A 12,828-nucleotide genomic window follows, 5' to 3' on the forward strand; every position below is an offset into this window, starting at 1 on the left:
TGTCTTATTTTATGTTAACTGCATGCTGTTATTGCTCACTTAAACAGATTCACATCCTCTCATGAAGGATGAAATATTGCATCAGATGAATGGACTCATAAGGAGTCCACTGTTGATCATGCAACTTTATGCAGGGCATGAAAAAAAACATCTGACACATTCTGCATCCAGTTTTAATAGAATAAGTGGATGTTGACCTCTGGTTACACACAACTAAATTAAGCCAATTGGTCTATAATGCATGCCGAAACTTTATCATGTTGATTGTCACTGATAACGCTAGATTTTTTGAGGAAGACATGCAGTTATATAACATTAGACAAGGAGAAGGCAACTAATTACTTCTTTCATTGAAGGAGACTCTCTTATGTAAAGTGACATAACACAAATGGGTCCTGAGTTAAAGATTGGACTGTATTAAACCTCATTGTGTAACAGTGCTATAGGCTACCTCTAATTGTCAGGTGAAAAAACATTAAAAGAGGGATCTAACTCATCTACAGTAAGGACAAGAATATCACAGAGACTTATGGGAAATGCCTTACAAACACTTTCATATTTTCTTTAAATGGATTAAAAACTTGTTAAATATTAAATGAATAAGATAAACATTTTTATTTCTATTTTTCAGCAAACTACAAACTGTATCTCTTTTTTGTACATACATCTCATCTTTCTGTCCCATTCCATTTTTGTGATTATTCATCATGCAAACTCAAAATAGAACAACATATTTACAAGAAAAGTAGGAAAATACATGATGCAAAATTAATATTTGCAAATAAAACAAGAATACTACACAAAACAATTAACTAATAGCCTAATTACTTATGGCAAATAGAAAAACTTTATTTTACACAATATCCTCTCAAAGGTCTCTGAAATTAAAACTGAAGTTTTAGTATCCATTAACAAATCTGCCTGTTGGATCCAGAGTCTGTTTGGCCACAGAAATATTGGTTGATATATTGAACTATGACTCCTTAATATGTGGTAAAAGAACAGTGTTATGGATAATAAACGTAAAATGGAAAATGGAAAACAAGGAAACAGTATCCAAAAATATAAAAAGAAAAGGAAAAAGCAAAGGAAGAGACTTTGTGAGAACAAAAAAAAGTTTTCCACAAACAACTTTGAGATTTAATTATTATTATTATTATTATTATTAAGAGTGTCATATGTAATTGATATTTTGTTTTGTACTCTCTCAAACTTCTGCTTTTAGCACAGAATATGAGACTGTGTATATACTTACTGTCCTAAGCATTCTGATTATCCTCATTTAGATCTGTTGCATACAGCATTCCAGACACAAATGGCCTACAGTTCCACAAAAAAAAAAAGAAAAAAAAAGAAAAGAAAAAGTCTGCTGGAGTTCATTATTAGAGAAATGCTGCCACCTTCTGGTGATAGATCATAGTGTAGTGTACTCAAACCCAAGAGTCATCTCAACTTCCATTCATTATCCATGCATGAATAACTTTGATAACTTTGGTTTGTCTCAGAATGGAATTTAGTAGTATATGTGTATATGGATGTGACCACTGAAGAACTTTGAGTATGGTGACTTTTTAACTTTGTATTGATTAGTAAAATTACATTTTGAACACACCCTCCCTAAGCATACTTCACCTCGTTTCCAAATGAGTCTGTCTAGTCTCTGCCCCCGAATGACAAACAAAGATTATGGGATCAAAAATAGACCACAGGGTGTCAAAAAATAGCTCAATGAAACTTCATTTTCCTATTCGGTCACTGTCATACAATAGTTTATCTCTCATGTGTTGACATCACATTGACTTTAGTCTGATCTCTTATAATACAACTATGTTTCTGGATTCTTTGGTTTACTCGCTGACTATCAGCATGCCACTATTTTAAGCCTTTGTTTGGAGCAATACAAATAAATGATATATGACAAAAATCAATGACTTAAGTTAACACGTCAAGGCACCAGATATAGACTTCATTAATGTTTGGCTTTAGACTGTTACTATTGCTTGAATTAAATGATATCAGTGCCATGACTTTTCTTTCTTTTCTTTTTAGCTGAAGGAAAAGAATAATAATAAAAAAACAGCTCTAGACTATTCACACCAACCGGTGCATGGGATGTATTAAAAACAGATTATAAAGTACAAGTTAAGTTTATTGCCAAATGTATGTCAGTATAAATTTTCTTTCTAGCATATCTGATGAATGTAATGTACAGTATTCATGTTTGCACTGAACAAGTAATATTTTGAGTATATGCTAAAATGCCTTTGTAGAAAACATGACTATTTTATTTAGGCAACTTTTGAGCGATGATGCAGTGCGATGCAGGTGAGACACAGGGCCCATGACTGATCAAATTATCCAGATAGAGATTTGTTGCCCATTCTCAATGGGAAAGTGCCCAAGCAACATTACTCAAAAAAGATGCCCCATGTATCATCACCTTAAATTCAGATAGCATTTTAAACCTCCAAGAAGTCTTTGGCATCCTGTTTAGTCTAATGAATGTAGTAATTAATTGCTAGAATAGAAGATATATGCTGGTGAAATAGATTGTTATTTAGTGTTTCTGATTTATTCTGGCACATTTTATACATCACAAAGGGTATATGACATTGCATGTCTGTGGAGATTCTCAGCAGGCAGATCATATAGTACTTTTTCAAGCTAAACTTACCTGAAAAAAAGTTGCGGAAGGACATGATAGAATATAAACATTGTTGTAGGAAGCCTTTAATTATTGTAATAATAAGAAGCATTTTTAACCACTTTATTGACTGGCAAGTCATTCTGTGACATGGCTTTGTAACGCATGTTTTACTTTTGGTTGCTGCGGTTGAATGTTGTTACTTTTATTATATATAAAAAGTGACTTGTTCTCCTATTTGCAATTATGTTTATGTACACTGCAATTATTAATAACTCTCACAAATTTGTCAGATTATTAATACAGTAATTGTTACATACATTTGATATGGGGTAGTTTTAATTAACATCCACATAGACTATAGGAGGCCCTCAGTATTAAATACATCAACATAAGACGAACACTTAAATACAAAATTCTTTTAGTAATTTTTAAACATTTACTAATTAAATCTTAGTTATTTTTAAATACTTGAATTGTAACTTGTATTGCATTCACTGTCCTACATGGGAATTTCATATTTACATAAAATTTCAGATACACAACAGATATGACCAATCAAAAGTAAGTTAAATAATATTCTTACAAAAGATGTACTTAAATATACTTCTGAGTTCTTTTTTTTTAATAATATATATATATATATATATATATATATATATATATATATTAAATACCACTGACTACAATAATAATTTAAAAATGATGTGTATGTTTTAGAACACGTTCAGTAATTGCTCTGCGATTCATAAATGTCTTCATTCTCTAAAAAGAACCGAGTCTTTCGTTTGGGAATCAGACTGCACTAGTCACGCTGTATGTTGGTGATTCTTTACAAAGAACCGACTCAAAAGAGCCACCCGTTCGGGATTCAAACCACAGTGGTGAAGAGTATTTAGTACTATGTTCCTTGTGCCTCTGATGTAAAATGTACGTTCAAAAACAATTAACTGGTTAAAATAATTTAATTATTACTCAGCTCTGGTATATGTTAACGGAAGCAGTTCTCGTCCCCTAATTCTATTTAAAACGAGCGTATTTTAATGTTTTCAGGTTGAAGCTGTGGTTCAGAGACTTACACGCTAAACATAAGGTTATATCGCACTGGCCTTCATTTAACCAGCGATAACGGTCAATAGTCAAAGATGAATCGGAAGGAATCGCGAACTTTATCACGTATGAATCATGTCTTCAAAGAGGGCGCCTCGCTCCGCAGAATCGCCGCTTGCTGACGTTTTCGGGCTGTCATGTGATTAGCAGGGTTCAATGAGAGCTGTTTGCCCCACCCATCTCTTCAACGCTGTCTATCTCAATGTACAATTCAATGAGAAAAGGAAATAATCGCTAAAAATACACCCTCGAAAAGGATTCATTCGCCACGATTGGGGATTCAACGCGCGCCGTCCTTAGGGAATCCATCGCTGTCGTTGTGGCATCGGATTTATCTTCACGTATCCAAATGCACATGATCTACCACCCGAATTCAACAAGGATACAAAACGTAGCCTGACAGCGGACTCGGACAGCGATAACCGGTAAAATATCGACGGAATCGGTCGCATTTGGATCTGCGGTAGAAAGAACCGTAAGGATCGCCGCTCGCGTCAACGCAAAGCCTACGGATGTGAGGAGAAATTCAAATTACGGTAACGGAGAAGACGGCGAAGGGCCTCGTTTGATTTGGACAAACCGAAAAAAAGCCATCAATCATCATAAGCAAAACAGGAGGGAAAATAGCGTCAATCTGAGGGGAATTTTTCAGCACCACCAGCGTATTTTTCTCGCAGACAACGTCGTTTCGTGACGGAGTTAAAAGGTTCATGTCGGCCACGGCGCAGGGCGGAATGATCCACATGCCGTCATTTTGGTGGAAATATTTATTTTTTTAATTTGTAGCCACCCTTTCTGTCTCGTTCTGCCCGTGTCGTTGCATCGGCCAACTGATTCGACAGCAAGATACCGAAAAGAATCGCGTTTTGTGGAGCTATTCATGATTTTAATAGGAGTCGGTCGTTATTTCGGGAAACCGACCATGGATTCGCGACGGGAAATTTGCTAAATCTCCGCCGTGGGAAAGCCGAAATCATTCATGTAACGTCGAAGGCTTCGCTGAATGCACAGAAATCTCATATTTGATAGCAGCAAGCGCTTGACGGGACTCGGCCGTCTGTAGGCCGGCCTAGTGTTTTCTCCACCAGCTCTTCTCAACAATACCAGTCACTCATAGCTTTCATATTTCCCCGTGCTCCCTTATCAGCTAAAGCCAGGGAAGTTATGTGCATACTAGTATAAATGTCCCGGTTTTCCATCAAAGTGTTCTGATCGGAGGCCAGTCAAGTCATTTGGATCATTTATTCATACGGTAGATAAACTTCTAGCCCCCCGACCCCAAAACTTTTCTTGGGTTTTTGGGAAAATGGGTTGTTTGGGCAACAGTAAAACTGAGGACCAGCGAAATGAGGAGAAGGCCCAGCGAGAAGCTAACAAAAAGATAGAGAAACAGCTCCAGAAAGACAAACAGATCTACAGAGCAACTCATCGACTGCTGCTGTTAGGTAGGTTGGTCTGAAAGCTGTGGTTCTGTCACTGCTGCGAATGCTTTCCTGCTGGATGCGGGTGCCACCGTGACGTCATCGGGGCCTGTCACGCGTAGCGTTCTGTGTGAATTTGATTCATTTGTCCGAGTACATGATGTAGGTACACGGGTCTAGATTGGGCTTCCTGTGCCGTGGTAGTGGACACCTTAGGGCTTCGCTTGTGGAGGCCTGTGATGCTTCACCCATCACCGCTCAATCACTCCATTCATTCCCATCTGATTTATGGCGAATAGGTTTTGCATTATGTAAATATTTGAACTCCCATGATTTTATAATTCCTTCACAACTGTCTCCTGGAGATCCTATAAGTATACACTTAACACCTGCATGTGCTGACCCCTAAACACATCACGTGTTTCTTCAAGACGGTGTTCATGAGTTTAGGGTGGTTTCTGCATCTTGCTAAATGAGCAGTGTGCTTAATACCATACAAGTAAACATTTCTGAATTAAGTTGTCTGGGAGATTAGATTAGTGCATCATTTTTAGGTTTAGTTTTCTTTTTTTAATGTATTTTATGTATTTAAGACCTCATAAGCGTTGTTTGCATTGTACTAGTTTTATGGTTTTGCATTCTGGGCATCCACATGACACATACATATTTTCACGCTTTACATTTGAAACAGATTAGATTAGTTAACGTTTTTTCATACTTTAAATATTCATAGTTTAGATTAGCAATAGATTATGTATTAGCTAAACCAATTAACAAAAAATGTCACTTTGTTTATTGTCCATTCTCAAATCAACGGATAGTCTTTGTAGTTTTTTTTGTGTGTGTGTGATTAGGTTAAATAATTAATTAATTTAAATTCAGCAATTTTGTATACATCTTGTTTGCTTTCATGAAACTCTAGTATGTCTATATCAGCATTATGTCAGCTCTTTTGATGGCATTGGTGTTATTGGCCATTAAAAAAAATAATAATAATTGATTACCACCTTACTACCTTGAACTTGATCAAATCTGCAAGCCTTTTTGATTTCATGGATCTTGCGTAGCACAACAGGAAGTCATTTTAATTTCTGTTTAATTTGATTTAGTCTCTGTTCAAGAGACTGGATTAATAATAATAAAACCCAGTTCTCTAACAGCCTATTTGTTCAGAAATACACACAGGCTAAAAGTGTCCTATTCTAAAAATTGCAATGTATTCAACATGGCGAAGCACTCTAAATCACAATGGCTGGTATTTAAGGGATATTTCTAGATACCCATGCTTCAAGAGTGTCGTAATGATATATGTTTTAGGCATGTGTACCAGTGTAATTGGAACACAAGTAGAAGTCCTGTATGCAAACAGGCCTATTTGACACAATTGGAGTCTGGTAACAGAATATGTCTTGTGATAAAGAGGTTCCCATCATACATCTGAACTGAGCGCCTAAATCTGAGGTGTTTTGGTGCTTGTGTAGTTTGTGCTTCACATCTGCAGGGGATGAGTTAACTCTCTTCTCATATTAAGAACTTAGAAACTCAGACAACTGTGCGCGGTTGACCAAAAATTGTAGAATCATTCAACTTTGTCGATGTTTGACAGCTATGGCTCTCAGAGACTTTAGGTGGTGTTTCTGGGTATCTCCTTAACGTTTTGTTTTGCATTTCACTATTTGATTCGAGTCATAGCCAACCAGTTCAACCAGAGGATTGATTGGCGATATTGGAGTGATATTGTTCATAATTTAATGAAAAATAAGAATCAAAGAAAAAAGCCTCTTATTGAAATTGCTGAGTATTCTTAATTCTGAAAATGATTTGTGTAGTAAAGGACGAAATTATGATATTCCATATAATATATTCTATAATGGTGACATTGAATTTTATTTTGCATCTGTTGCAGGTTTGCAATGACAATATAATAATTCATACACATTTCTTTTAGCTTTAGGTTTTTTAGCATGAAATTTCTGCTAGAGATGCATGTTTAATTGGTCATTAAAAAGAAATGCTACTGTAGAATTAAATGAATTATTCCTGTTGAATCAGGTGATATCTGACCTCCCTCCTCCTCTCACATCCCTTGTGATTTATGTCTATCTTTTGCTTGTCTCTCAGGGGCTGGAGAATCGGGGAAAAGCACCATAGTCAAACAGATGCGCATATTACATGTCAATGGCTTCAATGCTGAGTAAGTATGGCTTTCACATCTGTGTACTTTTCTGACTTCACTTAAGTTAAATGCAAACTAGATTTTTATTCTATATAGCCTACAGTCAAGTACGAGATAGAGTTTAAACAAACCCTGTTTTCATTATCATGAGATTGTGTTGGCAGCATCGTTGTGTTGTAATGTTTTTCAGTGAAAGTTGTGTTTGGGAGTATGTTGATATCCAAGTCATTGTGGTAAATCTGAGCTTTATGTCATTGATGTCTCTTCTTGAAGTAGTGAACATTTCGGAGTGTTTCGGAGTGAGGGCTCAACGCTAAGGATTTTTTCCCCCTGGCCCGGTTCAGATTATTACTTGCCCTGCCAACATTTTCACTGGCCCTTTCACAAAAAAAATAAAACTGCTGCCTTTATCATAGTTTTTGACCTATGTTATCTTGGATTCTAATAAATAAGCTTATATGAAACCAATATTACGATTTACAATTTCGATACAACTACAAAAAATACTAGTTCAGGTACATAAACTGAATAGTCACATCTAAAATAACATTTCCATGTTCTTCACTCTGTTGCACCTTGATTTTTCATAGCCATTTTAAATTAGTGGTAACCACTGCATTTCAATAATGAATCGATCAGCAACAACAACAAAAAAGTATACACACACGTTTAGCATGTGCAATGTTTGATTGGAATTAGACTGTATATTTTCAAAGTTTGAAGCAAAAAAACAGTACGGTCTGACTTCTAGAAAAGCAGTGTTTTCTTGGTTACTGTTGTAAACAAAGCAGCGCTGTGCATATGAGCACTACTTCAAATGCATTATACAGAGCCAAGATTCAAAGGAAACGCTATTTAAACTTTTCTGAATAGAGTCAGTTCCCTTCAGAAACCTGTTCATATAAATTCAGTATTTAGGATTTGTTTCCTATATTTTGCAGTTATCTTGCTCTGCCTGCTACAGTATTTTCTTCTCTTTCCATTTATCTTTAGCATCGCAGGCCTTTAACGGCCGTTTATAGACTAAATATAATATTAACATAATATTTCCACAAGAAAGACATTTAAAAAAAATAATAATAATATTGCAATGCAGAGACAGTCTAAAATAAAAAAAAGTCTGGTCGATCGGTTAACCTCTACTCCACAGTATAAATTAAATATAGATTAATCATTGTTAAAGCTAAAAATAACTCACCAAGATGGGTATTTTTTACATACATTTGTATGTAATTGTCTGGCCATTGGGCATTCCTTATTGTCGAGCCATGCTATTTGTATTTATTGTGAGTAAAATGCATTGCTTTTTGTATTGTGACAGGACTTTTTATTAATGTAGCATGATCTTGCTCACTCAAAGTCCCATTATAATAAAAAGCTGACTTCCAATAAGTTTATTCGGTAAGCAGTATTTCAGTAAGTAGTATTTGCCATCATGAAATGCTTAGCAGCTGCTCTGAAACCAGTTTTGTGATTTAAGTTGCTATAATTTACTATACTTTATTACACGGCTTTGTGGAATATTTGATTCTGATTGGTCAATCGTGACATTCCGAGGTATGTTATCGCTTGATAACAAACGGTAAAAACTAATAACACCGGCTCATCCGGGTAACTGAATATGGCGTTGTACTCTGGCTAGGAACTGTTTTTTCTTGGTGGAAGCTTTGCGTTTGTTTAGCTAATAAAATATTAAAACCCGATTCAAAATTGTGTACAAATATTTAAATGTCATCCTGGTATCGTGGACTCGCTCTGTTTCATACAAACGCTGCTGCAGCCATTTTGCTTCAATTGTTTTGTGCATTGTTATGGGTTATAAGATAACTAACACACTGGTAAGATTTTAAAACATTTTCATCTTATATCTTTTATCGCCATAATTATTTATGTGGTGAAATGTCGTGTAATAAGTGGTGTGACTGCACCATTTCCCTTAAACGTCCGTTTAGTTTGAATTTGCCGCTTGCTCGCAACTGCTTTCTTCACGGAATCTTTGCCTTAAAATATTTCAACTCAAATCAATATTTCACTTCTAATTATTTACTTATGTGGCAGGTAGCCATGTAATAAAGGAATAATGTACATCCAGCCAGTTGTTATCGCTGAATAACCTCTGATGGGGTGATCAGGACACCCTTACATAATCTATTCCTCAATCGGTGTAGTAAGGGTAAGAGATAACAGAAATACGGACCATCAGGACTTCGACATAGGTTTAAATGCATGAATTAGTCCATAGAAAGATTAAGATGGCAGCATCTGGAAAAAAAAAATTCAAAATTGATGAGTAGCAGGAAAAGTCAAGACAAAAGGAATTAGTAATGCTAGGGCCTTGTGGTATATGCTGCGGTAGAGAATATATTTGCACAGTTGGCAGGACAACTCTATCTAATTTAAGCATTTTATATAGTATTCAGTTTATGTATGGTCACGTGTTTCTATTTTGGTCTATTTTACAACAATTTGAAGCAAATTCAGCTCATCCGGTCAGAATAGATGAAGAAAATAGATGGTTAAATAATTGCGATGATCCACATTTCACTTGTATTCACCTCAGGATTATGCAAACATGATTATTTAATGTTTATAAATAACCATTTAAAATAATATAAAAATGCTGTTGAATTTCTAGAAAAAAGAATTGTTGTTAATGTTTTTCCATGATATAAATAACTTTATTTTGGTTTGATTTGGTTTTCGGTCTTCTCCTAAGTAGCAGTCATTTGTTAATTCATACTGTTTAGAGCATTACAATTATTTCATTCATATTGCCTGTAAATGAAGCGATCTGAAGTAACTAAGCGTTATTGTTTTACAGAGAGAAAAAACAGAAAATTCAAGACATCAAGAATAATATAAAAGAAGCTATAGAGGTAAGTGTTGAAGCTTCTTGAGTTATTAAACAGTAATCAGACTTGTTAAAATGTGAACGCACTGAAACTGATCATCTTTTTTCCTCTACAGACTATAGTGACGGCAATGACCGTGTTGGTACCTCCAGTCCAATTAGCCTGTCCCGCAAATAAGTTTCGAATTGATTACATCCTCAATTTAGCCAATCAGAAGGACTTTGAATTCACATTGGTGAGTAGAAAAAGTTACTCTGTGACCCCCGTTTCTGTTTTCTTGAGAGTCTGTGTACAATATCACTATTATGTTCCACCTTTTTAGCTGGACTTGCAAGACGTATTTAGTTAAGAAAAATTTTACATTTTAATAAAGACTGATGAAGCGTAAAAGTAAAAATGGATGAAGTGTGTTGAGTGTAGTATGGACATCTAAAAAAATAAATAAATAAATGTTAGGGCACCTAGTTTTTGCGCTGAGTGTTGTGGATGATTGTGTTGGGCCCTGTGTGTTTTGATGGTTCTCCTCAGTCGTAGGGCCTTATGTGCTCTGTGCAACTATAATTAGCAGCTATTCTTTGTTTGGGGACAACACATAGGTGAATTAAAAAAGCGCCCCACCTGAGGGAAATGTGGATGTGTGAACATGTGGCATTCATTACGACTGATTACTTGTAATAACCTCTAAACTCTCCCTTAAGAGGGCCTCACCTGAGCCACACACCTAGTCACCCAGGACCTCCCTGCTCCCTCATTACCTAAACAGGTGCACTGTGTCCAGGAAAGAGGAGTGGAGAGCCGCCCTGACCTGCGCCAGTGGGCCTGCTTAAGATTTAATAACAGATGATTCAAACTTGGTCGCCCTATGAACAAAAACGGCTCACCTGTTGGCTTAGACATTGTTTTAAATAGTTACCTGCATAATTACGTAATCATTACTGGAATTATTAGATTACGAATACAATGAGATACATTTTTGACACCTAAAAACCGGATAGACGTACAACGACTGTTGAAAAAACAGGAAGCTGTTTTTTCTGTAAGCTACAGGATTGTCAGGAGAGCTGCGTGATTCGGAGTTGATCGTTAACTGTTAAACTTCAGAATCGAGTGCAGGAAGTGGTTCTCGTTTTAGCATTACTACAAAGAATATACTGCCCCACCCTCTCTCTCTCTCTCTCTGTCTCTCTCTCTCTCTCTCTCTCTCTCTCTCTCTCTCGGTTGCCCCAGGGTCCGCTGGGAACCAGTCTGACTAGTTGATTGTGTTGCAAGCGAGAGACAAAAATAAAAAGCAGAAGCAATTATTGACATTTATAACTCGGTCATGCCACTTTAGGATATTAAGACCCATTGAAGTTTATGGACGACAGATTATTTCAGCTATTTTTGTTTGTTACATGGCTGAGTTGTAATATTTCCATTCATAAGCAAAAACTAAAAAACAACTTCTGTAGCTGTGAAGCTATCGAGCGAGGAGGAAACTGGTGAAGCATATTAACATAACGATTTTAAAATGGAGAGCAAGACAGATGTAGACAAGATGGGGAATTAAAACACACATTAAACATGTTGTAAAGTTATCTTTCACTTGAAATGGTGTATGCCAGGGCTGGGCAAAGTAGCTAAAAATGTCTTCTTTTTTTACCGTGTCATCATACATCTCAGTATTATTTATATAATACCTATGAATAATAAAACTATATAATTTCATTTATAAATTATTTTCTACAGTAAAGTGGATGCAAGATGCAACAGCATAAATAAGCCTTTTTTTTAATCAAGCCATTGTTTACTGTACTTTTAGTATTAGTCATTTTTATTTATATAATAATGTACAGCAGTTTTAACCTACATATATATTTTACTCTCATATTAAATACCAAATGAAGACTCAACCTTAAATGATGGAAACAAATAGTTCAATCAGAAGCTTATTTATCAAATCAATCTTTTGAAACATCTGGTTTAAACTGATTCACAGAAGTGAATTTAAATGACCCACTCTACTGCTGTTTTAGCTACCAAAGTTTACATTTGAAGCACTCTCAATGTCTTTCTTAATGTTTTTATACTTTTTAAATACATATCCAGGGAACTACACTGCGACCTTTTGAAATGCCATTGTGACCCTAATTTTAATGGAGTCACAAATGTATCGCTGATTATTTTTGTACCTACCTTATGTTTTTCAATTGCAGGACTGTCGAACTTTGTAACTGCGTCAAAACAATTCAAGCACGAATCATTGAAGCTTCACAGTGAAGCATGCGAAGTGTAGAGACAGGTACATATCCCGTGATGCAGCAGCACTCCCCACTGCATTTCTACATCAAGATTTAAATGCAGTTTCATTATTCTTCATTATTATCCAGATCGGCTTACTCTAAATATTTTGTGCGACCAAATCATGCGCCAGTAACTGAAATAGTAGCGCATGTGCCACACGTGGAAAAGGTTAGTGTAGTTCCCTGATATTGTTCATACATTGCTTAATTGAAAACTCTTAAATATTCTTCATATTGCCCAGCCCTACCTTAATAAAAATGTTTTTATAGTTTCAAACTGTTTATCTGTGCCATGCTTATGTTATTTCACTGACGCATCTGGTACAATGAACATTCCTTAAAT

The 12,828-nt window shown here is 35.7% G+C and overlaps 1 protein-coding gene across 2 annotated transcripts in view; it reads left to right on the top strand.

Moving 5' to 3' along the window:
• The window catches only part of gnas (GNAS complex locus), a 40,454-nt gene that overhangs the window by 4,434 nt on the left and 23,192 nt on the right, over positions 1-12,828 (top strand). The window contains exons 1-4 of one of the 2 annotated variants that reach the window (XM_059559789.1): positions 3,828-5,199; positions 7,297-7,369; positions 10,173-10,227; positions 10,319-10,438. In XM_059559789.1, coding sequence (XP_059415772.1) covers positions 5,061-5,199; positions 7,297-7,369; positions 10,173-10,227; positions 10,319-10,438 — 387 coding nt within the window. In that variant the 5' untranslated portion in view covers positions 3,828-5,060. Of the gene's footprint in view, positions 1-3,827; positions 5,200-7,296; positions 7,370-10,172; positions 10,228-10,318; positions 10,439-12,828 lie in introns of those variants that run through there. The other variant, XM_059559788.1, reaches the window with a different exon arrangement.

Source organism: Carassius carassius, chromosome 10 (assembly GCF_963082965.1).
Source record: "Carassius carassius chromosome 10, fCarCar2.1, whole genome shotgun sequence".
NCBI lineage: Eukaryota > Metazoa > Chordata > Actinopteri > Cypriniformes > Cyprinidae > Carassius > Carassius carassius.